The sequence below is a fragment of the Gymnogyps californianus genome, chromosome 1 (genome assembly GCF_018139145.2).
Source record: "Gymnogyps californianus isolate 813 chromosome 1, ASM1813914v2, whole genome shotgun sequence".
In the NCBI taxonomy this organism is placed as follows: domain Eukaryota; kingdom Metazoa; phylum Chordata; class Aves; order Accipitriformes; family Cathartidae; genus Gymnogyps; species Gymnogyps californianus.
In genome coordinates, this window is record NC_059471.1 from 218,332,916 (window position 1) to 218,360,892 (window position 27,977).

A 27,977-nucleotide genomic window follows, 5' to 3' on the forward strand; every position below is an offset into this window, starting at 1 on the left:
GACCTTTTTATTACAGAGCTACCTGAAGATTGTAGAGGGAGATGGGAGAGTTTTGTAGAAGAGACGCTGACAGAAACAAACAGGAGGAATACAGTGGATTTGGTGAGAACAGTGATATTGTACATATTTCAGATAGGCCTGCTATTTTCTGGACTTCCTTTAATTAAAAAAAAGTTATATTGCTGGGTTTTTTTCTTCTTTTGCTTGTTTTTATGACATAGGCTTACAAGGGCAGAGTGTTTGTAGAAAACATAGTCCATCAATATTTGGCCTTATTCAATATTCCATCAATATTTGGCATTGCTGTTCAAGCAGCAGCAGCTCTGGTACACGTTGGTAAACTCTAGTCCGTGTTTCTGTGTTATTCATTGGCACAGTTTCTGCCTTCTGGGGAGTTTGGTCTTTGACTGTATGTGTGGAATGAAAATATTTAAACTTTCTTAGCTTTCACTGGGGCTTATTTTTTTTGTACTTTTTTCAGGTGAGCACTCACCATCTGCACTCTTCCAGTGAGGATGAAGACATTGAGAGTGCTTTTCCCAATGAACTTTCTCTGCAGCAGGTGAGTTGACAACATGCTCTTCACTATGCCTGGGAAGCTTGCTTCTCTGATTCACCCTTAATCCATCCCAGCATAGAGCAGCTCCCTAAATTTTATTCTTAGTCGGTGTGTTCAGTTCTTTTGTGTTTTTTCCGGTATAGTTACTTACGTGGCAGACTTCAGTCTAGACTCCAATTGGGAATAAATTTGGCTCAGACTGCATGCAAGTCCCAGATACATGATGTGCCTCACATTTCTGTGAGGCGCTGGCTATTTCTTGCTCTTTTCCTGGTTCTCTCTGCACTAGGGGCCCGGGTGGTCCTGAGCTTGCAGACCAGTTGCGGTGAGTTGCTGTGTTTCCCAGCCAGCAAGGCAGCGTGCATCACCTACCGGCAGTAGAACTGGAGCTGATAGAGGGGTTCTGCCTCCTCTTGGGCTATGCAGACTTCTGTTAAAAGCTGAAAGAGCCATACTAAAATGTTAGCAGTAAAGAGCAGTAAACAGTAGCAGTAAGAGCAGTAAAAAGCCTTGACTTAGGAAGAAACGGAGGTAATTAAGGGTTCACTTGCATTTAGCAAAGATCTCGGGATCCTCAAAATCTGAGGTACTCTGCTAAAGCTCCATCAAATATATGGAAGGTGCTTTTCAGGATGAAATATTTAGGCAAGTTCTCCCAACCTTTTTTGATGCCAAGAACATAAAGAGCATTAGCAGAACATACGAGTTTCGACCTATTTAGTAGGAAGCTACTTATGGGGAGTAAAAAGACAATCTCAGTCTGAAATCTAGTTAAGGGTAAAAAGGAGCTGAAAATAGTTTATAGTTATTCTTTTGTCCAAATACTCTAACTGGCTACTCTGACATTACAAATACCTTTCTTTTCCTCAGCTGATACTTAGAAAGCACATTAAAAAGGGAAAATGCATTGCCTTTTTAAAAAAAAAAAAAAAAAATTTTTTTTTTTGTCTTTCATTGTGACAATTATCAATAGAAATACTGACAGGAGCCTGCAGAACTCCTCAGACAGGAACACGGGTACCTCATAGCACCGGCAGTGGAGCCACGACAAAGTGCAGCTGCAGAGATGCGTGTTTGAGTTACTTAGCTGTAGCTGGAGTGGGCTACCTACCAGTATTCAGAATTACCCTCCAAACAGGAGAAATGATCGGGGGGGAATGCAATGCATAAGAGCAAGTGTGAGATTCTATTCAGATGCAGAAGCAATCCTTTTCATACATAGAGACTGAGGCATGGCTGAGTAGCCAAGAATGTGACCAAAAGCAATTACCCTGGGGTGCAAGCTGAAACATAGAAGACCCAAGCTGCTGTGGGAAACCAAACATTATGTTATGTGGGAGTGTTGTCTCAAAGACATGTGGAGTAATTTTCCCATTCTCCTTGGTGAATGTCCACTTGGAGGCGGTGAACTTCAAAAGTGATTTGTATTAGTAGAAGGTAAGCTAGAGGATGGTAATGAGAATGATCAGAGGTGTAGAACATGACACGGGAAGAAAAGTTGAAAGAATTTGGTCCACTTGGTCAATAGAAGACAAGATTATGTGGAGACGTAGGCCTCATCCTACAAGGAAGAGGGATTTAGAGGAAGTGCAAAGTACCTTCTTGATGGCCGTGGTGGGTTTAAGTTGCAGCAAGGTAAATTTCGTATTGCGTCAGGGGAAAACAAACAAATGAAAAAAACCAAGACAACATTCTAGTAGAATAATGAAGCCAACAAATGGTTTCCTAGGAAAATTTCATAACTCTCTTTGGAAGAAGTTAAGAGCAGATCGCGTTGGAGTAGATTATTTCTCAAAGTTTGTCAGTTTTCTATGATTCTAATGCTTTTTAGAATATGTGTTTTCAGCCAGCTTAATTGAATATCTTTGGACACCTTACTGATAGCTCTTTTTGGGTTCTGTTGCTCAGGCCTTCTCTGAGTACCAGATCCAGCAGATGACAGCTAACTTTGTGGATCAGTTTGGCTTTAATGATGAGGAGTTTGCAGACCAGGATGATAATATCAAGTAAGTTTATAAAACTTCAAGAGCCTTATACGTAGCATTTAAGCCTCTTTGCATCTAATCTTTCTTCTTCTGGTTCAGGTTTTAAAATGACCCTCACTGTGTGCCTCCTTTGGTTTGAAGCAAACAGAAGGCTGATCAGTGGCTTGGAAAACAGCTGGCCTTTTTTTCTTTTTATAGGAGTCCACCCTGATCTCCAGAGAGAGTTGTAGAACCAAGGAAAAGTGCTTCTTCATTTTGACGAGAAACATTTTTAATAAAACAAACAGTTATTCTAGAATAAATTTAATTGCTCGGAAAGCAAAGCATTAGAGCTAACTCTAGGCAATTATGCAGATACTCTCCAGTGGCATTAAGTCCTTATTGAAATTAGGAGTAGAAAGAATAGTGTTCTGATGAAGTCCATGGGAAAACTTAGCCATTTTCTCTCTTATGAAGAAGGAAACATAGATAAAGCAGGAGCAAATAACAGTTCAAAGAAGGCAGATAGAGGTGGATTTAATGTTACGCGACTTGCTGAATTCAGCGTTTGGAATTTGTGCTGCTTTTATAAAACTGCTGTAATCTAATTAAAACTGCAGCTCATCTTCTCGCCCTAAAAATTGTAGCTAAGGAAATTACTGGGACTGTAATTATCCCGCTTGTCCATAACGGTTCAGAAATTGTAACCATTTAGTATACAGTTATTGACAGAAAAGTGCTCCAGGAGGATACCCAGTGTGCTTCCTGCTCGCCAGCTTTGCCCATTCACTTTCATCTCGTGGCAGTGTTCGTCTCAATCAAAAGAGTTACTTGTCATCCCGGGTGACAGGCAGCGTATGTGGCAGTACCTGCTGTACGTACCATCCCGGGGCTGACACTCACAGGCCAGCAGATGTTGGGTCTGCTCTGCAAAGAACTGCAGGATCCTGGTGTCCTGGAATCCTGACAGAGACTGGAAGCTTTTAGCCCAGAAAGCTCTGGGCATGCCACATCGCTCCGACTCTTTGGCTGCTCCAGATCTGATTTATTGAGGATTCTTTTGCTGGTTCTGCTCAGACCATATTTTTAGCCACTACTGGGCTCCATGAAATAACCTTAAATGAAATGACAATGTGGAAATAGTTTGCTGCTTCAGAGTTGCTTTCAAGCATGAATCAAAGTAGAGAGTCATAAGATCCCTAGGGTCATAGAACTCCATTAAGGTGTTTGCCAAATAGTTGGGAGCTGTATTCTAACATGGAGAAAGATTTTGAAGTCCAGCTTTCCTGTCTTTTTTTTCTGAGCATTGTAGATGTCCAGAACTTTAATAAGGCCAAAAAGTTCCAGACTAGAGCAAGAGTTTAATTGACCATGGATTACTTAGTTCTACACATTTTTTAAAAATAAAATACACTTTTAACTTCTTATCAGATAGCAGCATACACTGAACTCGTGTGTGTGTGTAGGTGGAGGGAAAGAGTTAACTCATGAGGAGCTGCTGAAGGTAGCTAATGTCCATTTTAAAATGAACATGAAACCGAACAAAATCTGTAACTGGGATGTGCTAGCCTTCTCTGTATTTGTGATTACAAAAGGAGGAATATACTACAAAACTGTTCTGGCATTGAACATTCTGGGAGTGGTGCTCCCTGTCATCTGTTTCCCAGCTGTTGAAAACTGTTGCAGATATGAATTTGAATATTTTAAGAAGTATTAATCATGTTTCAATGTCCTCGTGGTTTGCATGACAGTATTTTTTACTAACTGAACGGTCTTCTTTAAAAGAAAATAACACTGTCCAAACTTAGAGATATGGTGAAAAAATACTGCATTGACAGGAACTGTGCTAGTAGGTTGGAGTTTTTTGGCCTGTAGCACCCTCTGCTGTTCTTACAATAGCCCCTCTGAGGTCCAAATCAGAAATTGGGTTGTTTAATGATTTTTGCAGCGTTCCTGTCTTAGTAATGCATCGGGGTTGTTGAGCCACTGGTACGCTAAGATTCCCTGAAGTTACTGTAATTATGTTAAAACAGGCAGGTGCAATCCCGTCTGGATATTCCTGGATATATGCCCACCGCGCAGGAGTCAGTCTCTCTGGGTCTTGTCTCATGCTGAGGAACCCAGTGGAATTCTTGGGTGAACAGAGGGCTGGAATCCCAGAGCAGCTGGGTGCAGCTCCTTCTCTTTTTAAGTAATTATGAGTTTGGGTTTTTTCTGTAAGATCTGGTTCAGCTGGAGAGACCCAGTGAAAAAAGTTAAGATAGCCTTTATGCTGCATGGGTACCACGAGAGTTGCAAAATAACAGCCAGACATTGCTGTGGTTGCCATGAAGCCTCAAAATACCATATCAACCAGATAACGACAAAGGTTGTTCATTCAGGTATTGAATCAGACCTAAGAATGAAAATCTGAAATAATCTTTCATCTCAAAGAGAGGAGACCGTTGCACATAATGCAGAAGTGAATATTCAGGGAACAAACGCAGAAGGCATTGAGTGGCCATATGAAGTGTCTCTGTGGTTAGCTGTCCTCTGGTCTTGTGTTGGGGATGCAAAGGTGCTTTGTTACTCCATGCCGTCACTGAAGTTTCTTTCCCTTCTTTTTGCAGTGCTCCCTTTGACAGGATCGCAGAGATAAACTTCAATATAGATGCAGATGATGACAGTGTAAGTGGGTGTTTTGGGATATTTATTTAACAGGACAGATTCTGGCAAGGTTATGCTTGAATCAGCTGTTGTCATTTTGAAAGAAAAAAGATCGATGTGTTATTTTGGTCAATGAAAAGGTGTCCTCATAGCTGAGTCCAATTAAGGAACTCAGGGCGTTACATGTACCCTCAGAGAATCTCCCTACAGTTGATAGCTTTGGTGAGGATCTTCAGAAGTAGTACTCTTTACAGTGAAGGAATCTCTCTCTCTCTGCAGTGTCAATCTATTGTCCTTATTTTTACTTTGATAATCTTTCCATACACAGACTAGGAAAAAATGCAAATAGAGAGGACTAGGTTTCTTATGGGTCTAAATATTGCCATGCTGTGGCTTGGCTTTTCTGGTTTATTGACCTAAATCAACACTCGTTGAAGAAGCTGGACAGTGGCTAAAAGAGGTGATTCCAGGCTCATCTCCTGACCGAAGTTTGTTTTTGTCAATACTAAGACTTAGGTTTCTTTAGTCTTAAAATACTTTCTTTTTCACTTAAACAGTACTACAAAGGCTTTTTCTTCTCTCTTCTGGCTGCTCCAGACAGTGCTCTATAGATACAGGAAAATTGTTTTCTTTCTGAATCTGCCAGCTAAGTCTGCAGCCACCAACAGCTGTTTATATGCTTATCTTAACTTGTTTTTTTCCTGAGTAGGCAGTTTTTGTGTGTGATGGAATTCTGATGCAGCTGTTGGTTTGGACTGTGCACCATCTAGAAGTCACCACTTAGTGAATCTTTTAATGGAGAGATCCCAGAACGCTCAACTAGGCAGACCATTTGTATATTTGTACCAATACCTCACTTTACTTGTGTCTGAAAACTAATTTCCAGAACAGAAGGTTGTATGTTTTGAAGCAGGGGGTGCGCACATGAGTTAAGCGTTGTCATATTTGCTGAGAAGCTCCCTGCAGTTCTGTCAAGGAGAATGCAGTCATTGAAAGAAATTGCACCGTGGATTGTTAGTCCAAGCGGGACAGTTTGCATACGTGGCATCGCTTTATTCTCTAAGTTCCAAGCTGGTCAGTTTGTGAATGTATTCTTAAGGGAATTGTTTCCAGCTCTCTCCTACAGTGACTTTATATCCCTGCCACTGTGAGGGATACAGAGGGAGTCATGCAACAGAACAGCTCTGAAGCAGCGTGCAGGAGTTCCTGCTGTTTTGGAAGCAGTGTAGGCTGAGATGCTGTTGTGTTTCTTTCTTGGTCTATCACGGGCTTGCTGCTTCTGAGCATCCTGTGCTGCTATTACTCTTCCACAGCTGAACATTGCTTGTTGCACAGCTTGGGTTGTAAAATGAAATAAAAGCCAACACCTTCATGGTATTAGTTGTGTACAAATGCTGTCCTATGAATTTCCTCATCGTGAAAGTTCTTGTTTCTGTCTCCAAAGAATGAATGGAATTTGATTTCTGTTTAATACTATTTTAGCCCAATGCTTCCCTTTTTGAAGCCTGCTGCAATGAGCGGATCCAACAATTTGATGATAATGAGGAGGAAGAAGATATCTGGGAAGAGAAGGAGATAAGCTATGCAACCCAAGTTAAATCAAGAACACGGTAAGGTGAAAACAAAAGATCGATCCCCCCCCCCCCATGCTATGAAACCGTACATTTCGGTTAAGTGCATGTCTAATTGTTTGTTATTTATGTGCTGTGAGCCTTTTCCTGACATAAACCAGAGTACGTTCCATGTCACACTTCTGCAAAAAGAGGTGGTGGTTTGTATTGCGTGTGAAACAAAGATCCAAGTTGAGGGAATGCAATAATGATGGAAACACCTAATTACTGAGTCTATTGTCAAAGATACTAAAAAACCCCACCCTTAGTTTGAAATACTTAGAACTTACTCCTTTCCTCATATTTGGAGAGGAGGAGGTTGAACGAGTTGTAAGACTGAGAGTAGTAGACAGAATATTCTTTTTCAAAATGTTGAAAGAAAAGGAATGTTTTGCCTGAGCATGAGTGACCTCCCGTGGTGCATCTCTGGCATTGCAAATCATTTACAATTTTTCATCCCTTTGATATAGTCAGTTATTAAATAAAGCTACTTCTATAATTCCAAGTCTGAAAATATCAAATGAGACAGGAAGAATGGCCAAGACCTTAACGTTTATTTGTCTAACATCAATAAACTGCATGTCTTGCTCATACACAGAATTGATAACACACTAGTATTCCCCTCGTTTGTGACTGTTTTGGCTGCTCGTCTCAATCTCCGGCCCTGAATATGTCACTGTAACATATTTCCCATTACAACTCTGCAGATGCATTTTGACAAGTACAGCACTTAGGGACTTTAGTGGAAACGTCTAGAGGAGTGCCTGCTATTGCCTGTCTGAGCTTTGTGTCTTTGGGGGAAATACGCCCTGTAAAAGGCATTCAGCAGCGCTTGGTCAGTTCACAATTTGTGCTTTCTCCCCGGGGCAGGGAGGAAGCAGGGGAGGGATGAACGGGCTGCTGTAAGGGTTTTTCTAATTCTGAGTTGTGCAATTTAGATTTGGAGCGTCTCAGACCTCAGAGAGTTCGTCAAAAAGTGATCTTGAGAATGGAGATCATGACGGTAGCGTGGACTCCGAAGAAGAGGAGGAAACAGAACAGCAGCCACCTCCTTCCTCAGCGAACAACAACAAGAATAATATTTCTGAGCAGAAGGACTCTGACTCCTCTGAAGGTAAAGAGTTTAAAGCAGCACCATCCCATTTGAAATGAGGTCTGTTACGTCTCTGCAGAATAGCAGTTTGCAAATTGCCAGGTTTCTATGGCTATTCTAGAATTCCACCTGTGCAGATGAGAAGTGCGAATTTCAGTCGTCATTTTTTGCCTCTGAAATATTAGTGAGATTGAGCCCTGCCCAGCTTCTCCAGAATAGCAGTGTGATGCTTCAGTTATGCTAAGACAACCACACAGGTACAAGTACAATAATACTACTAGCTCTTTTAGTATAAATACTAATGAACAAAATATTAGTGGAGGATTATGACATTAACTCCTTACATTATAAGAGTTTTATGCAGACCCTTGCCAAGTGTCTCCACTCTGTGTATCTGCCTTTTCTGCCTAACTGCCGTTCTTGTTTTAGTTTGCATGTTGCAAACCCATTCTTACAACGCCTAGAGGAAAACTGTAGAGGGACAAGGTTTTCCCAGATCGCAGTGCAAATAATGCTGTGTAAGTTTGAGACATGCAGTATTGTCAGCAGAACAAATTCAGTCAATTGAAATAAAGGGACAAAAACGTTAACGTTCGTTCCTTGTTTGGTGCAAGCATTTTCAGTTGAAAGCTGTTTCTTTTTCTAGGTGATGTCTTTGTACTGTAACTGTGAGCGTAATGCATATTTATTCCAGTAATCAGCTCTCTACACCCATTTGGGAGTGTCAGATATTTTCGATTCTTATTAGGAAGAACCAGTATAAACAACACAAATGACAACCTGCGGGTAGTGTACGTCAGTTTAGTTACCCTTCTAGAGACTTTGGTTCAAATTTTGGTTCAATTTTTTGAGTGAGTGTAGACTTGGTGGATCTCTGCTACTCTCAGTTGTTGCATGCAAAACAGACCTCTGCAGTCCTTTCTCTTTCTTGAGAAAAGGTAACGAAAAATGCTTTTTAAAAATTTGTGATTTGTAGGAATAGAAGTATGTTCTAATGAATAACAAGTAGGCTGGGACTGTATAAAACAAATTATGTTCTTAGTTTTGCTCAAGATCACTTCTGTGATCTTAAACATTTTAATCCATGTATCAATTCCTTACCTGTAATTGCCGAAATTAAACAGTTAGTGATTGAAATGGTTGAAAGCCGTGCCCCTTAGCTTTTGAGAGGAAACTGAGGTACTTAGAGTTCAGCTGAAAATCACTGGCTCAAAGAATGAAGACATTCATAATGTCATTTATCTTAATTGATGCTTCTCTCTTGTGGATACCATTAATATTTATCAGAAGAGGGATTTTCAAACTGATTGTAATGTGTGAGACAGGCAGCTTCCAGTAGGTTTCAAAGGACTGCCATTGGATGGTCTTTCTTTTTTTGTCTCTGGGATCACTTTGGAATATTTTTGGGATGGCCAAAGATTCTGAAAACTCATAGGAATTCCAGTCCATTGTTCTGTGTCCCCAGGGTCTGGATGGACAGCTGTGTTCGAGCCCGTGAACTCGAAGCCCCCGCACCCTGTGTTGCCATGGATGTTGGATCGAGTGTATGGGATTCAGCAGCCCCAGAGAACACCACGCCAGAGGAGAAAGGATGGGCAAAGTTTACAGACTTCCAGCCTTTCTGTTGGTAAGAGGCGCACGTTCTTTCAATTTCTTTATAACTTCTGAATGAAAGAATATTTGAAATATGGTTTGATGGAGTACGTTGACTGTAATCTTTTCTTCTTCCCTTTCCCTTCCCCTTGCTACCCCTTTTATTTTTTAATATTGTCTGAGTATTCTGGATCAGGGCTTCATACTTCCCTTTGCCTTCCAGTGCTTCTAACGGGTGTTAGCATTCATATCTTATGATACAGGAATACTTTACGTATCATCACTGCTGCTACACTAAGAGTATAAAATAAGTAAATGAATAAGTTTTTTGGAAGTTAAAAATACTTATGTAAAGAAAGAGTAAGCCCTAATGATTTCTTCTGTTGGGGATACTTAGAAGCACAACCAAGATATCTGTACTTCATTCTCAAGGCTTTTTCCCCCCTACTTTAGCTCAGAATCAGGTCCACGATGCAGTTCTCCTGTTGACACAGAAAGTAATGATTCAGATGGAAACCCGAAGCAGAGTCAAGACAAGAACTGTAAGTGAGAATGTTACAAGACAAAACAGATGTATTATTTAAGCTGTTTGAAATTCTGCATAGCATACGAAGTCTACTAGGGAGAACTTCCCTCCAGTGTCGTCTGTCTTATTTTACTTGAAGGCTCTCTTTTGTACAGAGATCAATCTATTAAAATAGTAACTCAGAAATCCTGAATGTTTGTTGGGATAATATTATTCAGCAAGAAAAGGATGAAATTTAAGTTAGTGAGAGTTGATGTCACAGAGATGATTCATTTGTAAACTGTTCAAAAGTCCTATTTTAACTGTATGCTTGATTATAAAATTACTTGCCAAAAATTGAAAGGATAGAGTAAGTTATACTATACTATTAGTAACTGTGCCAAGCCAGTTGGTTAACTTCAGTCAGATTTATTTCCCTCCTCCTTTCTGAGCAAGGAAAAACAAAATTTAACAAAGGACTTTGATGGAACTGAATTAAACTTTTGTCTGTAGTAACAACTGAAAGGTGGATGATACTGGAAGGGAGAGCCCGGTACCTTTCTCTGCCACATGCATTTTCTGGTTTACTCTCCAGCAGAGCTGGAGATTCGGTTCAGTAGAGCTCAGCCCGGCTGTGATGACTGCTTTATGTACGCACATTGTTTAAGCCTACCCAGGTAGTGATCTTCAGTCAGGCACTGTGCGTTACATCAAGCTGTGTGAGCACGTACCAGCTTTGGGAAGAAAACCGCTTTCCGAGACTGCAACACTTCTTTGCCGCTTTCGTGAGAGGCTTTCCTTGCCAGGCACGCGTGTGGAATCGAAACCAATGAACACTTCAAAAAGTGTAGCTGCTTAAATTATACCACAGCAAGTTCTCAGAGCTAAGTTAAGTTAGCAGGGACCCCAGGGACTGCCTTAATCCTCTGTTCAGAGTTATCACCTTTCAACAAGTGAAGAAAATAGTCTCCTCTGCTGTTTGTGTTAAACACAAACGTGAGGTGGCAGGTGGAGAACACTGATTTGTGGGTTTTTTTTTTTTCTTACTTGCAAAAATAATATTGCATGCTGTGGGATCTGCACAGAAACCATAATCTCAAAATTTGCAGTAGTTGTAAACACTCCATTTTACACCACCCTACTTACTCGGGGTCGTACCTGGGGAGTTGTTCCTGTGGTTTTGTTCATTTTGCAATGTGAGATACTTACTTTTCTCAGTCAGCACTGCCTCTCCCTGTGTTTGGAACGTCTGTGTCACGAGGAAAGCGCCGCTGGTGGCCTCAGACAGCAGCTCCTCTGGAGGCTCCGACAGCGACGAGGAGGAGGATAAAGCTGATATCGTCACGGAAACCATCAGCACAGGCTCGGGCCAGGAAACCATCAAGCTGACTATGGATGCTAAAAACGAGAAGGCTGTTTTCACCAGGTGCGAAAGGAATCTCCTTGGGCTGGGGTCCTGCTCTGCCCTGGTTTTAGCCCCTGGTGTCGCTAGGGCCTAATGTATTACTTTTCCCTTTTAGACACCATGGTTCCAAATGTCCTGTGTGAGGATGTCTTACAGCTTTCTTGTCACAGGGGTTTTGTTTTAAGAAAATATTTATAACGGGTTTATTTTAAGAAACGTGTGTGGCTCATTTTAGCCACCGAGCCGTGTCACAGAAGCATCGCCCGCCTGGCTGGCTGGCTGCACAAGAGATCCGGGCCCAGGCTCATGGCAGGGATGCCAGGTCAGATCGCACAGAAGAGTCGAGCAAAGCCTCACGTGATGGCACGTGCGAGGTCTGACATGGAATCAGTCTGTGGTCTTGCAGGGGGGAAGATTTACATGACTCAAGCTGTCATTTTCCCCTCATTGTCAAAAGTAGTACATTATAGACAATAAATGATAAAAAATGCAAAATGCCAGAAAAAAACATAGCAGATCCTGAGATTTGTTAGCCTTTGGGCAGCAGTTTGGTTGGAATTGCATGTGCTCGAATCTAGCCTACTTTAATCATTTGAGAGGGGAAGTTGCTTTTCAAAACAGTAAGCATCTGGTTCACTTTGGAGCATCCAGAAATATTACCCAATTTTAAGATATTTGGGTTTTTTCCTCATATTCCTTACAAGTATGTAGGGTATGATTTAACTAGTTGGACTCCCTGTATTTTATGCATCTGACTCGGGAACAGGTATTTACTTTTTATAATGTCATGGTTATGCGGCTCTTGGATAGTCAACGTGAGCTGCTTGGCGTGTGTACACACTCGGCAAATAGCTACTAGGAGTTAAAAAGCAGTGGCTCAGAAAACAGGTGGGATTACAGAACTAAGTAAAATTACGGGAGTCAGTTAACCAACGGTACGTTTGGTTAAGCAACTCTGAATTGAGTTTTTAATAACGTGACTGGTTTTTATTTTTGATGTCCACCTCAAATGGCCTTTACTCTTCATACTTGAGTGAGATGCCTGAGATTTCTTTGCTTGCAGTGATTGCATCTGAGGAGCTGTTTTGATAAATGGAGTCAGTTTGTATGCGTAGGGGTGGCATGGCCAAGCAGACTGGCTTCACGAAAAATGAAAGATGAGGAAAATAAGAATACTGCCTGCTGTGCTAAAAGCAGCATCTCTTTTTCCAGTTTTCAACGTACTTGAATTATATCTAATTATGTAAAACAAACTGTGTGCTCCAGATGTTTTTCCTCTCTGAATGCATGGTGTGAGTAGTGTTACACATGTGACTGTCTGGATTCACAGTAGCAGTGTAAATCTCATTTGGCATGTTCTTATGCCTTCCATTTATTTCCTAGCAGGTAGGAATTTTTTTTTTTTCTGATTTGGCTGGTTGGATGTTGTGGGCTGTACTGCTGTTTCAGGCAGTGTAATTTTGAATGTGTTTTCCTGTCTAAATAAGTGCATATATCTTGAGCACTTTCAATAAGGACAAGGCCTCCAGAAGCTGCTTGGTTTTGCATGACTGCAATTCTACAAAACTAATTCCATTTTGGCAGAGCAAGTAAATACCTCAGTAACCACAGTCCCCGCTTTAAAGGTGTCTGTAGCTTTCCACAACTATAACCGTAGCCAAAAATCAAAATAGAAGCTGTGGGAAGACAGAAACCTGTTACATAGATTGTGATTTCAGCTGCTCCAGATCTGTTCAGTAGCCAGGTTTCTCCCAGTGTATGAATTGCCATCTTGACCAGTGACAATAATGGAAACTTCCTGGTATCCTCAGCTCTCCCAAACCAAGCTGCCTTCTGTTGGAACAGATGCAGTTAAACTCAAATGGCCAGTACCGAATATATTCATTTCTTACCATATTCCTTAATGATTCCAAGGAAATGAAATATGCTGAAAGTTTAAGAATATTTTGGAATGACTGTGTGGTTCTTGATGACTTTCTACAAGCACTTCCTGAGAAGTGCTAAACTTTTACCAAACCACATTCCTATTTCTGTAGAAACAGGTCTTCCTTCTCCTGTTTTCCCCTCCCTGCAATACTGAAATCTACAGCGGAGATCTTTAATACTCCTTGGAGCTACACAAGGACTCTGTAGATTCTGCAATCGCTAGGGTCATAAAAGATCCAGATGTTACAGTACCTGCCTCCAGATGTTAAAGTACATGCCTCTAAATACCCTCTGGGATCATCTTCTCAACTGCTGATGCTTCTCTGCTTGCCCATACTGCCCCAAAATTTCAACTCAGGAAAGTTAATGATTTGTCCTTGCATGGCTTAGTAGAATGTCCCTCATGGCAGTTCTGCTTAAACTACGACTAAGAATATTGGCTACCTTCAACATCATACAAAAGAAGGTATTTCAGATATATTTAGCTAATTTCTCTGCTTTAAATGTATTTAGCTAACTTTCCCTCCCATATCTAATTCTATATGGTAGTTTCTTGTGAAAGAAATAAGTAGTTTTGCAGAAGTTCTCTGACTGAAGAGCTTCCAGTATTGCCAAATCTTGCTTTTTGATAACTTCAGAATGTGTGTTAGGCCTGAGAAAGATGCTTTTTACAGTGTATCAAATCTTCTGCTTTTTTTGTATATTGATCTGAATTTCATGTGGAAAATGCTGTGTTCAGTGATTGTACTCTTTGAAATAGCTTTTAAATGTTCCTGCATATTCTCCTGGCAGGAACACCGCTTGAGGATACGGTTGCAAAGTTAACTCTCTTGTCTGTTTTTTCAGCAATCTTTACTGTTTTCTTTTTCTCCTTTCTTTGCTTTCTTTCTGTTTCTGCCTCTCTTGCTGCCTTTCTCTCTTGCTGTGGGTATTGCTCAGAGTATTTAGACCTGCAGTCAGAGGGTATGTATGACGGTGACCTTCTCAGGGTTCCAAACATCCACCTGACTAGTTACTTCACACTGGGCTGGAAAAAAGAGCTGTTGGACCGTTGGACTGGGAAAGCTCATCTTTTCACAATCAGTTAAAGCAGACCCTAGAAATTATATTTCGAAAACCTGAATTTGAGATTGTGTGTAGTCCTTTGTGAAAGTATGCGCACAGTCAACACAGCCATTGATGAAGCATTAAAAGCAAATACAGTGTTTAGTAGTTTCATGCATCGTGTCCTTGAGCTTCTGCCATTCCACCTGTTTGTGAGCTCTTTCTGCAAATAGGAATTTTTTTTTTATTATTACATTAAAAGGAAAGTTCATGCTCTGGTCAAGATGACTATAGGAAAGCCTTGCTGACTGCAGTTTGCTAACGCACACACTGCTAGAATTGCCGCCTGTATTAGGCGGGGTAGTGGTCAAGTCTCTTGAGACTTTCTCAGAACAGCACTAACAAATATTTTACTTGTATGCTGTAATACACCATAAAATAATGGTTGATGTGTTTTCCAAAGGCTTTTTTATTTTTTACAAAATACTTCTTTTTTTCCCCAACATTTTCGTTCTGTTTTAAATTGTGGGTTTTTACTAATTATTTTCTAGAATTCATTCATTTAAATGAATTTTCCCAGTCACTGTGCAAGCTAGCAAGACTTTGCTGTAATTTCTGGATGAGATCAGAGACAGAAAGAGAAATTCACTGTAATAAGCATGTCTCATAACTGTTTGAGGAGGAGTATGTTACAGCAGACATGTAAACTTTCATGTCTAGAAAGGACAGTTACCCGATGAACAGAAATACCGTCCTGACTTCTCTGAGCAGGAGGTTCAGGAAATGCAGCTCAGCGTGTGCCTGCAGTCTCCAGAGACTAAAGGCTTTCAAAATTGTAAGCTGTGTGGTATTGTAAAATAGTTGTAATTACAACATGTGCTTATTTAACTGACATATTTTAATAATTAACAACGCCATTTTAACAAGCGTTTGAAAGTTTTCTGCCTCTTTCCTAAGCAGGCGAGTACGTATTGCATTTATCTCACAGTAGGTGCTATCAGGCTGTACGTTTTGCCAGAAAAATGTAGTAATATTCGGGCTGTTAATGAGTGATCCGAGAGGTGTAATCCGTGCCAGTATTTGACTGGTTGAGCGTTCTCGAAGCTGTTCAGAGCAAGCACAAGCTGTGACGGCCTCGGAAATTTCTGCAAGGCTTTGCTGAAGTTGTAGAAGCAATCGATGAACGAGACGGGTGAAATGTGAGGGCTCTGCAGCGGTGTTAGCCCGGGCAGCTCCACTCTGCTCGTGTGTATCGATCTATGCCTAGCAGAACAAACAGTCATGAGACTTGCATTTAATGGGGAAAGCAGAATGATGGATGCAAAAGTGTATGTGATGTGAGCAGTACTTTTAGTGGGAAATGACTTGCATTTCTCTGTCTGTGTGCTTAATTTTTAATTGTATGATATTAACCCAGCTTTTGAAAATCATAAAGAAGAAATGCAAAAGCTTATCTGAAGTATTTTGCTGCTGAGTTGTTCAAATAAGGTTTCTAAGCAGCTCCTCAAAAGATGAGCTGCAGTTAAAAAAAAAAAAAAAAATCCAGCTTTTGCTGTGTATGGTGATAGTGGGCTTGGGATGTTGGTAACTTTTAATTTCTCTTTCAGTTTATTAACCTTACCTGAAATGCTTTTTTCCCCTTTTTTTTTCCTTTCTTTTTTTTTTTAATGGTTGAATATGTTTACTGTCCCCTTCTCCCTAGTGCCTCCTCACCCAACTAGCTTGGATAAGCAACTGAAAAGAAAGTTTAGAGGGGAGGCTGGAATCCATCTGAAAATAGTGGTTGCTGCCTGTTAAAAACAAATATATTTCTTCTGTGTCTGTATGATACTAACTCTCATTTAGTACATTCTTCAGCTTTGGAGGCAGACACTGTAGGTGCTGCAGCGGTTTCCTTAGAACTGAGGTGAAAATGAGACAACACTAGCAATTTCTGCCTTTTGCAGAAATTTCTGCAGTTTCTGCATTACAGTTTCTGTAAAATCACTGTAAAAGTCTCCCCTTGTTTCTGATCATACATGGTTCTGGGATGAAAGTACTTAACTTGCGTTCTGACAGCAGTGACAACCCTGAATTGCTGAAATAGCTCAGAAATAGCAGCTGGCAGTGGTTCCTCCCGTTGCTCTGGGCGCGGGGGCCGGGAGCGGGCCGGGGGCTGCGCACCCCGTGGGGGTCCCGGGGGTCCGGGCCAGGCGCTTGCGCAGGGCGGCCGGTGGCATTGGCTGTCACTGAGCAAGGAGTTTCGGTGCAGCGCCCGCTTACACGCAGCAGAGAAAATAATCCTCCAGTTTCCCAAGCTGAATGGAGTGACGTTGTCACAGTGGATGTTTTGAGCTCTCCCGTTTTGGGATACGTTTTTCTTTTCTGTGCCTGCCGACTGTTCGTCTTGCGTGACGTTCGGGTTCACCGTTGCACGTGACGAGCATGAAACATCAGCACGAGAAGCGGTTGTCTTGCTTCTGTCTCCTCTTGCTGCCTAACTGCAAAGAGTTGCTGGAATGCTTTGAACAGACGATGAGGGGAAACGAGCATGCTGTGGGACATGGGGCATGGAGCATGACGCCACCGTTTTTGTAAAATCTGGCTGCATATCCAGTGTACATTTATTCAGAAAGAAACATAAAAGGGACTAATCTGAGGTCCCATTTCACCGGAAAACTTCTCCAATCAAAGGTGAATGCTTAGTGCGATAATTGGCGTAGATGGGATCTTCTAAGCTGACATAAGTGTTGGCCTTTTTAATGAAGATTGCATGTAAATTTGGAAGCCAGACCTCCCATGCTGTGTGACACTGTCTAATTGACAGCCAGGCAATACTTTGGGAGTGTTTTGAGAAGTACGTGTGTAGCATGGCTGCCCTTGCATCTCTTACTTTGTCTTGTGGCTGGCTGTTGCAGAGCCTGGTTTTTAAGGACTTGCTTGTGGGCTCAGCATGCGACTTGTGTTTAGGTATGCTTTTTGTACATGTCTTGCTGCTTTGTTTATAGTACCACTGTTTTTCCTAGTGTGTCTTCACGGTGTTCTGTTGTCTGTGGTACTAATTGTTTACCAAAGAGACTAGAGGATATCTAAAGTGTATCCCAGGAGCCACAGTAGTGAGCTTCAGAGGTGGGTAGAATTGAACTCTAAGGCTGTTTCATTCAGTATCAAATCCTTCTTTCCTGAAATACCTAAAGCTCTTCGATCGTTTGGGACTACAGCCTGAATTCTTTATAGACCCTTTGGCAGTGAGATGTAGATCAGTATTGCACTTCGTGTTGGGAAGAGCTGCATTAGGTGCTGTAGCATGTGGATTTCCATCTGGCCCTGCAATTCAGAGTCAGCTTGGTTTATTTGAACCACCAGCAAAGCCGTTACAGCTTAATTTGTCTTGCTAGATCCGAGAGGCTCTCGGTAAACACACCAGTGGAAAGACAGGGTGAGAGCATGATGTGTTTTGCAGTAGTGCTGTTGAAATGGGTGTTAAAAAGAAGTTTGCATAGTGAAAATGGGCAAGAGAGGTGTTCAAAAAAATTGCAATGCTAAAGTATTTTCTCTGTAAAGCTGGTGGAAATCTACCGGAAGAACTGAATTGTTATCGAAAGTTAAGTGAGCTCCTGACGTTTTCATCTTCATAAATAGAACAGCATATCACTTTATTTTAACTGGGTATCAGTTTTGATATAGAACGGTTTTGTGACAGCTTCAGTGATTATGAAGTGAGAACTTTGTTGAATCCTGTTTTTCTAAGAAATTGCACTTCAAGGAAAACAGTTGTATTGTTAGCTTGAGGAAGCTTTGCACTTGCAGGATTTGGGCGTTAGGGCAAAAAAGAATGAACAACCATTTTATAGCACCTAAGGTCTGGAATGAGGATACATAATAATTCTTGTTTTCATGTATTATATTACATGTAGTAAAAGCTGAGAACTCCATGCTATCTTTATGGCAGATTTTCCTCTAAGAAGTTTATGGAGTTGAAACTCATTAGTTGAGAGAGCTGCAAGTTTTCAGTAGCATGTGAAAAGCAAATCTCTGCAAAGCATTCACATGAGTGCAGGATGAGCAAGTCCTACACCCGGTGCGGGCTCATCCCTGTAGGGCTGCCGGCAGAAGGTGAAACCTTCCCCAGAGGCAGCTAGGAGCCACAGTTCATTTTCTGAAGTCCCTTGTCTAAAGCAATGTGTGTGCATTTGGGAAAGGTCACTGGAAGCCTTCTTGAAACCCGATGTAATACTGTCACAGCTTTCCATGACGTCCTTCTCTTCTGATTGTTGGTGTAAACAGAAAACCTGTTCACATTTCCCAGTGGCAAGGCAGTATGTGTGTACGTATGTGTGTGCATATATTTTGCACAGATACCAGTGACTTTGACCAGAAGTGTTTTGGTAACCTTCCTTGTCTAATACATGTACACATCAGTTAACATAAAATAACAGCTTTTGAAGAAGCAGTATTTTAAATACTTCTTAGCTTGAATTTATTATTGTAATTTATCACATAATTATTCTAAGTGAAATCCGAGTGCTTGGCAGTACGCATCACCCAGAGGAGATGTGATCGTACCTGCCCCAAGGAACTTCCTGCCTTAAAAGACAAACCATAGATGATGTTTAAGATATGAAATACATCAGGTAACACGTCAGGAATAGTAAACGAGAATGACTGACTTGTTTCCCTCTCACCGTCTTTACGATCTGCTGCCATGCTTCAAATGAGTCTGTGAAATGTGTTGTTGGAGGGTATTCCTCGGTTCATCACCCTCAAGTGACTACGGCCAAAAGTCACCAAATTCCACGTTCTGAAGTTGGCTCCGGCCAAGGAGGTACTCCTTGCCAGTGTCTGTTATAGCACACAGGTATTTACCCATCCCGGAGATTCCCAGCTGATTAATTGCCTGCTTTCTTCACTTTGCAAGACACTGGGCAATAGTCCACTGCTGCCACAAAGTTTCTTTAGACCCCAAGATTGTCGTCTTAAAGTTCTCCTGCAGAAGCCCTGTTGCACGAAGGTCAAGTAGAGACTGTCCTGTTCAGGATGCTTTGAGCTCGACTGTTTTATACCTACAGTGAAGCAAACTTGATCAGCTCTGCTAAGCCCGATATTCACCAAGCATCCAGGTGAGGAGAACACCATGACCGGCAGACAGCCAGGGCTGTCCCGAAGCAACCAGCCAGTGGGTCAGGAGGGCACGTCTCCAACTTATTTTATGCAAACTCCGTTCGAACATTCTAGAGGTGAAGATGCCTGGGCCCTACTAATGCAGTCACATCTTCTAGTCTTATTTTCTGATAAGACTGAAGAGTTTGGACATTCAGCTTGTGCGCTGGGGGTGGCTAGATATCTCAGAAAGCATTGCAGTGCTTGTAGAAAGAGAGGAGTCTCTGTTACAAGTGACCTCCAGAGCAGTATTTACAAACTTGGTGGTGAAGTTGCAGAATTTGGCTACGATGTTGAACTTGGTGAACATAAAGGAAAATTGTCCTGGCTCTCGTGTTGGAAAGCCCAGTGGGCATGGCTGTAGGTGGCATTCACAAGTTGTTTGTGCTGAGTGCTTGCCCATTGTGAAAAAAGACACAGTTCTGGACAGACTTACGCTTGCTGTTGGAAAATTTGTACAAGTGTCTTTGAATTAGAGCTTAAAAATTCCTCATTCTTTCTGGAGCGCGAAGTATTAGAGATCTGTTTGCAGAGCTTAACTAAGAAGAGTCTACAGTAGATACAGACGTTGGTGCTGATAACTCTTCTTCCTTAGCCTGCCTTAACCAGCCTCATGAGAGAGCAGTTATATTCTTTGCAGGTAACATGCTCTCTGTCCCTGCCCTCAGCCCGGTCAGGGTTTGGAGCATGTAACCAGGCTGTTCGGTGCCGTGGAATTGGACCATTTGATTGACTGCACTGGCAGCAGGGTCATCCCAGACTGGCGTTTTAAGGGACACAGCTAGCTGCTAAAAATAAGCTGACCAGAGGAATACTAATGCAAAATATTTACAGGTACTAGAGTTTATTCTAGGCTAGAGTTAGATATTGTTATCAGCCCTCCTGCCTGGGTCACAGCATTCTGTGTTCCAGACACACTCCTTGTTTTGTTTTACCCCGTTAGTTTGGCCTGTAAGTGTCCTCCTGCAGAGGTTTGCGTGTCCGGCTTTGCTTTTCCCTGAGCCTGTTGAAGAGAGATAAATTTCCATGCCCCCTTAGTGGTCACATAACCTCAGGACTTCACAACATCGGAATCCTTGTGTCATGGAAATTTTAGTGATTGAATTTAAGAAGTTTATCTTTAAGCAATTTAAATCTCATGAGTTCCAGATTCTTGTGTGGGAAGTCATTTTCTAATGACATTTCTGGCAACTTAGTTCAATTCTCTGCTGTCTCATCTATCCCCTGCAGTTTCTCTAAGGTATATTTTTGTACGTGCGGTATTTCTTTTTAAGAGTATGTTAGCCCTTTAGGAAGACAAATGTTTTGATCTCATTATTCCTCATTTTTTATGTATTTTTTTTCCAAGAGCACTCAGAAAAGTAGCTACAAAAATAGCACCTTGATCTCAAAATCTCTGTCACATGTCTTAATTACCAGACTGTGATTATATGTATGCATTATAAACTCCCCCAGCAGCTGGTGACGGGATTCCAGCTCAGTCATCTACTGAGCTTTCCTTCCATTTTTGTAGGCTTGCTCTCTGAAAGGAGAAGAAATTCTTGAAACTGGGACTGGGTTAAAACTGTGAGGCAGATCGTTCACACACAAGCTTGTCCTCTGCCTTAGTAGGCAGAAAATAGAGGTGTTCACAGAAATCACTTCTCCAGTTAGAAATATCAGTCTTTTTAATACAAATGTAGAAGATTTGGAGGTTTTGTGCTAGCAGTTTTTTTCTCTTTTCAGGATTTGAGCTTCTGTTTTGTTGTAGGGAGATGTCATTGGAAATGTTATCCCTCAGGCGTGGGAATCTGTCGTCTGATGTGTTACTGAAAGCAAGTTAATTTAACTGTGTTTGGCTTCTGAAGATACCACTCATGAACATCCAGTCAACTTTTTTTTTCTTCCTCAGGATTTTAGGTTCTTAAAGACTTAAATTTAAGTCTTTTCTAGGTGCACACAGAAGTATCAGGTGCCACTTGGGAAAAATCCGTAGAGTAGAGCAGCGTAGGTGCCTGTATTAGATCAGAAACACGCTTTGCCAAAACCAGCAGTTTAAGGAGCAGTGGGCTTGGAAATCTGCTCGATGGTGTGGGGTCATGGAGGGCAGTTCCAGGAGAGGTGGACTCCTCTAGGCTGCCTTTCCCACGAAAGGCTGGACCAGAGGATCTTTCGCAGTCCCTTCCAGCCCGGGCTGTTCTGTGGCCCTGTGTGCTGGTACTGACAGCCTCCAGTTACCGCCAAGGCAAGCAGTCTGCTTTTGGTTTGTCGCTCCCAGTGGTAAACTTGACTTTCTGGACCCTCTAAACTTGCAAAGTCTTGGCCGAATGTGCTTCACGTTTGCACCCTTCTACTGTTTGTTGTCTGTGTGTGTCCATAGGAGAGCGCACCAGCAGAGGTAGTTGCAGAGGGTGGCAAAATGTCTGGTTGGCAGGCGATGGGGATACATGGGGAACCCTTAGGCTGGATTTTGCTGCAGGAGATGGGAATGCCTTTCTTGAGGAGCTGTCGTTCTTGTGCGTATTTGGTGTCTTGTTGATTTTTAGGAAACATAGCCTCCAGGATGCGTACGCTGCTTTTTAATTCCAGTTTATTTTCAGTTCTTATTTCTTTATGGGATTTTTGTGGCCTGTGCTAGGAGAGGAGGAGGAATATTTTTTTTTTCTGCTGGAACTTAAGCTCCGTTAATCGACATTTTAACGTGAACTTGAATTCTCCCCACACAGTGATGCAGACTGCATGGTTATTGATAAGCTGGCCATCACTGACATTGGAACGACAAAAGCATCCAAACCCCTGAACAACGTGGCCCAGCACTCGGAGGAGCACCAGAACACCGCCGCTGTTGTCACAGCTGTCACGGAAACGGCCACAAAAGACAGGTGAGATGGTCAAAATTCTCCTTTACCAACCTGTGACAGAGAACTGGTTTTTACCATGTCACTGAATGCGGTTATTCTACTACTAGTGTATGGTCAAAGTTAAACAAGTAGTACATCTGGAGTATCTTGGTGTGCATTATACTGCAGGTAGTGTAGAGCTATTACCACAATATATTGCACATATCTTTCAGTTTCCCAGAAGTGCTGTCAAATCGTCCGTTTTATTAAAATAACGGAGTTCTCATTTCTTACTCATGCATAACAAATGCTCAGATAGTATGGGTTTGTATGTTCAGGTGAACATACAGACATTTACAGTTAAAATATTATGAGGAAAAGTGGGAATGTGTTTTGATAACTGAAACTGGAAGTAATCTCAAGGAGAAATGATATTAACAATTTTTTGTGAATGTGATAGTTTAGGTCTTTTTAAATGTGGAAACCAATCCTTCTGCATATGTAGTGCTATCACCTCCGCAGGTTTGCTCTGGCTCCTCTTTTTGGCCAGAGAGATGCGTATCAATAACGAGGTGCTTCTGCTCTTCTTGAGCTAAGACAGCCTCTCTTGGGTGTCTCAGTCCTCCTGGAGCAAGCTTGCTGTTAGATTGAATCTCAGACGATGGTGCTTAGCTGAAGCCAGACATCTGGGCCATCCTATGGGAATTTCTTCTGTTAGCTGCTTTTGGTGAGATTTAGAAGTTCTGGCCAGCACTTTGAGCTTCATGCAACCGATCCACTCAACTCCACTCCATTAAAACCTGTCCTGGCTATCAGCACTATTGCTGCTTGTGTCTCCCCGGTACAGCTACTGCCTAGCATTTGAGCCCACAATTTACAACCAGTCTCACAGAAATTCTAGTGCTGGTGTCACTTGTACTGGGGAGGAAGCCGAGTATCCCATCGGGTGGTTGTTCTCCCCACCGCACCCCAGGTACTGTCAGGGCCCTGAGTGCACCAGCGGGCAAGGGGGGAGCTGAGCCGGGACCTGAGGGTGACAGCGAAGTGGGGGGCAAAAACCCTGCAGACAAGGTGCCCGGTCCCGTGGGACCCCATCCAGCAATCGCCATTCACGTCCTCGTCCTGGGACGAGGCGGATCCCGGGGCAAGCCATGGAGTCAAGTCAGCAGGTCTGCGGCAGGAAGGTGCAAAGCCGTGCGTACGGCATAGCTCCGGCAAAGACCCAAATCCAGCTCCCAGGCTGATGGTGGAGGGTGCCTGGGGATGGGGAGGCCCCAGATGATGCTGGTCAGGTCGGAGCCTTCTTGTGGGCTCAGGACCCTGACGGTCATGTTCCAAACTTCTGGTTCAACAAATTAATTAATGTTGTGTAATCGGCGGTCAAAGCTGACTTCTCAGTTTCTATTATGATTTTTAAATGTAGTATTTTGTAAAGGACTTGGAGGAGGTTCTCATTAGGAAGCTAATAATGTTTTAGCAGGCAGAAGAGACAAAAATAGAGGAAGGATGGCTCAGATGCTACCGAAGAGGAAAGTTTCCAACCAGGATGAAAGTCAGCTTTAGGAGCGAGTATGTTCCAGTAGTTACATTTCTCTAATATTACTCTTTGGGTTTCTCTTCAGGAAAGAAGAAGTCTTGCCCTGTGCTGAAGCCACGTTAAATGGCCCTGCTTGATGAAACAGATGCAATGGGACGTGTGTGATCCAGGCCAGGCTGCTACCTGGTGATGCAATTTGTCAATTTTTTTTTTTTTTTTTTCCATTTTAATTTTATTTTTTAATAAATGCTGCATTGATGAGAGAGCTGGCGTTCAGGACCAGACACGCAGTTTCAACACCAACAATCTGTTCTGAAAGACACTTGCATTGTCTAAATGTAGCATTGATCAGTTAGTCATCACAGGAATGATGGGGTTCTTCCCAAGCAAGCCTTCTGCCTAATTTTAGTTCCTTGTCCCCTTCCCTCTCTCCCTTGTTTTTGTTTTGTATTTGGGGTTCAGTCCTATTTTCTTAGTGTTATTGCACACAGTATTCAGCTTCTCTTCAGAAAGGTAGCAGGTCTAACGCCGGGACTTGGACAGTGCACAAGAGTCCCGCAGTCGTGTGACCAAAGTTCCTGATGGAGCTGTCTTTGGGCAGCATTTGCACCGCTTTTGTATAGCAATAAAGCCTTATCAGAAACATTTCATAGGAGGAAAAGATGCAAACACTTTAAATGGGATGAAGCAGGGAGGGATTTTATTTTACATTTTTGTGGGGTGGGAGGGAAGTCATTGACATTGTCCCAAGCCAGAGGCCAAGTAGCTAACTTGCTGTAATGCTGAACTGTCTTGAGAAATGGGAGGTCTCTGCATTCCAGTGAATTGCTCAGTGCTCTCTCCTCTGGAGACGTGACAGTTCACTGCAGGATCTTGGGTCGGTTAGCAATTGGTCTCTTCTGTCCGAGCCATCAAAACTCAACTTCCCGGATGTCGTCCTCCGTTGGCTGGAGAGTATGCAAAGAAGGTAGCGTGGTGTTTGCCGGCTAAGAGGATAATGATCCACTGGACTGCTGCCATGCAGGAGCGAGAGCAGATATGGCACAAACAGGTTATCAGGTGTTTGCTGGCTTTTTGGAGACTAATGTATTTTCAAATTATTATGGAAATCCTTTTCTGTTTGTTTTGTTCTGTTTTTAAAGTTTTTAATGGATGCAGGAACAGCAACACTTTTGCACTTTGTACCTAGTGACAACATTGGAGAGTGAAATGGCCCCAGCACAGGACTCCTGCTGTTACTCCCCAGGTAGTCGGTCATGGAGAAGTTTGGGTGGGGGGGACACGTACCGCTGCCGTGGGATCGTAGAGTAAAACAGTATGGAGAAATGGACTGCGCTTCAGACTGCCTGGGAGCAAGGTCAGTTGAAGGTGTGTACTTGACTCTGGAACACAGGATCCTCTGCGTAGGCTGAAGGACCTACTCCTGTAAAGACTGTACCAGTTTCAGACGCAGGTCTGCACTGAGCGGTGCTGGCCTCTGCATTGAGCTTGTTCCCAGACCGGCCTCGTGCACATAGATCATACGGGTGTAGATGTTGGGCCACCTGCAGAAGCAGGCTCGGGCTGGTAACAGCACATCGCCACGACCAGTGCTCCAGTGCTTATTCTCTACCCCTGTAGTCTAGATACAGAGCTGGGCCTGCTTTTGTGTGTAAGCTGTATGCTGAAATCCACCTGTCAAATGTTAAATGCCGCTTATTTTATTAGTCCAAGACCTAAGCTGGAAAATCATTCACTTTGGAATAAAAGCATGAAGCTTGACACATAGGTAGCCAAATAGCTTATTTTCAGATATATTCTCACTTGTGCATAACGAGGGACTTTACCCTGTGAGTATGAAAAAGTACCTCACACAGATCTGTTGTTATGAGCAAAGGCATCCTAGCCAGACTTCAGTCTTTTTAAAAAATACTTTATTTTTAACTGTGATATGTATGTAGTGCATATGAAATTTTCTTAACTGTATTGAGAGGTGGTGTTTGGGGGGAGTGAGATGAACAAAATGTTTTCCCTGTTAGAGTCAGTCTGTTCTGCTGGATCAGTGTCCGATGGTGACGTACCCGCAGCATGAGGTTATCCTTCTGTGCCCAAAGATAACGTATTTTCATTTTTGCTCTTAGGGAGAATTGAGGATTTGCTTTGCTGGAATACCAGATGCAGAGGTTGCAGTGCAGAAAGCAGGATGAGATTACTGTGTGCTTCTTGGAAGTTGTGTGCTAGGGTTGTGGGCCACTTGTATGCTGCTGACATAGCTGTGATTTCTCTCAGCTGCAATTACTCGGTAAGCAGGTGCTTTCATGGCACAGTACTGTTGTTCTGGAAGTCTTCTCACTCACTCCTTGTCATTTAAAATAAATAATTTAAAGTCACATTGCGCTGGGAGGAGAAATCTCACTTTCTGCTTTCGTTACCCTGCTTGCAATTTGGAGATCAATCCCACTCTTAGCCAGGATTATCAGAAATGATTAGTGGTTTGGAGTTCCTAATTGGAGACACATTGAAGTCTTAATTTTCAGAGGATTGGTGCTAGAGTTTTTCTAAAAATCAGGTTCTCTTCGGGCATTCTTTCAACACCCAAAAACAAACTATGAAAACTGAAAAATCATTCATCTAATACAACATCAGCGCAGCTTATTCCAGCAGCTGGTTGAAGGCCATGACTGGGCTTCAGTCCCGTTAAATACCAGGTGATGGCAATAGTTCTCTTCCAGTCTGTTCTCCTTCACGGTTCTTGACCATGGTGCTTGCAGGTTCCACCATGCTACAGTTGTGACCAAGTCCATTTAGGATCAAGAGATTAAGGGGAAATGTCCGTAGCAGGCACAGTTTGATCATCCTTCTGGCTTGATACATTTTCAGCCACCTTGTTAAACAGATAAATGATCTTTGCGTTAGGTTACATCATAGACGAGGGTCACCGTACATCACCTTGAGCCGTGCTGGCCGATGTTGCAAGAATACTGATTAGCTGTACCCACCTGATCTGTTCATGATGCCTTGGTTTGGGGAGCAGTAACCTCCACCTGGAAAGGGAGACGGAATAGCTGGCAGCAATAACATCCGAAAACGTTTCAGAGAGATGTGCGAGGACATGTCTGTCTGTGCCTTTTGTTGCAGATTCTGAACTGGTCATTCATTAGCTTTTGGCTTTGAGTCTGTAAATTTAAATGAAAGCTTTAATAATATATTTAAACATATCCAGTAAGCAGATCTAAAAACACAGTTTAGTTACTGGGAGATTCGTTACCTTAGTTTATTAATTTGATTACTTGTGTCCAGTTACTTTTGTGATAAGACATTTTACCGGTAGTTAACTAGATTTGTAGAAATGCACAAGCTCTCTTGCTTTTGTGACAGTGAATGATTCCTCCACATTTGGGATTTAAGCTCTGAATTATACCTCATCGCTCCCATAGGATTGTTCTTTACACCAGCCAACAAGCTGATCTAGAAAAAGTTCCTCATGCTTGGTGTGTTGGAGTTTGCAGTTCAGAACAGATCCAGAGCCAGGTGATGGTTTCCTTGCCTGGCTCAAATGATTTTATAGGTAAACTGTGCATAAATTTCTTTCTCTTTGTGAGTCTGAGCTTCCCATCTGTCTGGAGTCACAGTGGGGATGTAGAGGTTGGAGGGTCCCGCTGCCTGTCGCCTGTGGCCTCTCGGTCCCCGTTGCTGGCTGAGCTTTCTTCCTCGCCGTCCCAGACTGCTGCCCAGCGCTCTGCGGGGCAGCTGGGCTCTCTGGCTGCTTTCTCTTTCCAGGTGACCGTAAGGCGTAGCGTGCAGTGACTTGATCGAGCCCTTTCCGCAGGTCAGGCCGTGCCACGTGTGGTGCCAGCACTGTGTCTCCATGGCGGTTGTTCATGGCCACATCTCGGGGCACACTGACTGCTGGAGAGCTGTGTTACCTTCTCACTGAGTAAGCCGTGTGCTCTAGGGAAGGACTGTTAGCAAGGTTGGAGCGGGATGTATTGTCTACTGAAAACGGATTTACTTAACCCAGCTGTCCCCTTTAAAAAAACCCTCGGCTTGCTTAGATACTCGGTCAGAAAGCAGTGAAGACTAAACAGAAGTTATATTCAGCACTGTCCTTCCTCATTTATGTGCAGTATTTTGAATCTGTCCATATCGATATGATAT

The 27,977-nt window shown here is 42.5% G+C and overlaps 1 protein-coding gene across 1 annotated transcript in view; it reads left to right on the plus strand.

The window, feature by feature from the left end:
- Nucleotides 1-24,124, plus strand: part of PPP6R2 (protein phosphatase 6 regulatory subunit 2) — a 106,456-nt gene extending 82,332 nt beyond the window's left edge. The window contains 12 exon segments of the mRNA XM_050901326.1: nt 17-102; nt 482-562; nt 2,468-2,565; nt 5,133-5,190; nt 6,652-6,779; nt 7,718-7,893; nt 9,338-9,382; nt 9,385-9,499; nt 9,919-10,007; nt 11,189-11,396; nt 22,190-22,345; nt 23,926-24,124. Of these exon segments, the coding sequence (XP_050757283.1) occupies nt 17-102; nt 482-562; nt 2,468-2,565; nt 5,133-5,190; nt 6,652-6,779; nt 7,718-7,893; nt 9,338-9,382; nt 9,385-9,499; nt 9,919-10,007; nt 11,189-11,396; nt 22,190-22,345; nt 23,926-23,977 (1,292 nt within the window). The 3' untranslated portion in view covers nt 23,978-24,124.
- Nucleotides 24,125-27,977: the final 3,853 nt, after the last annotated feature.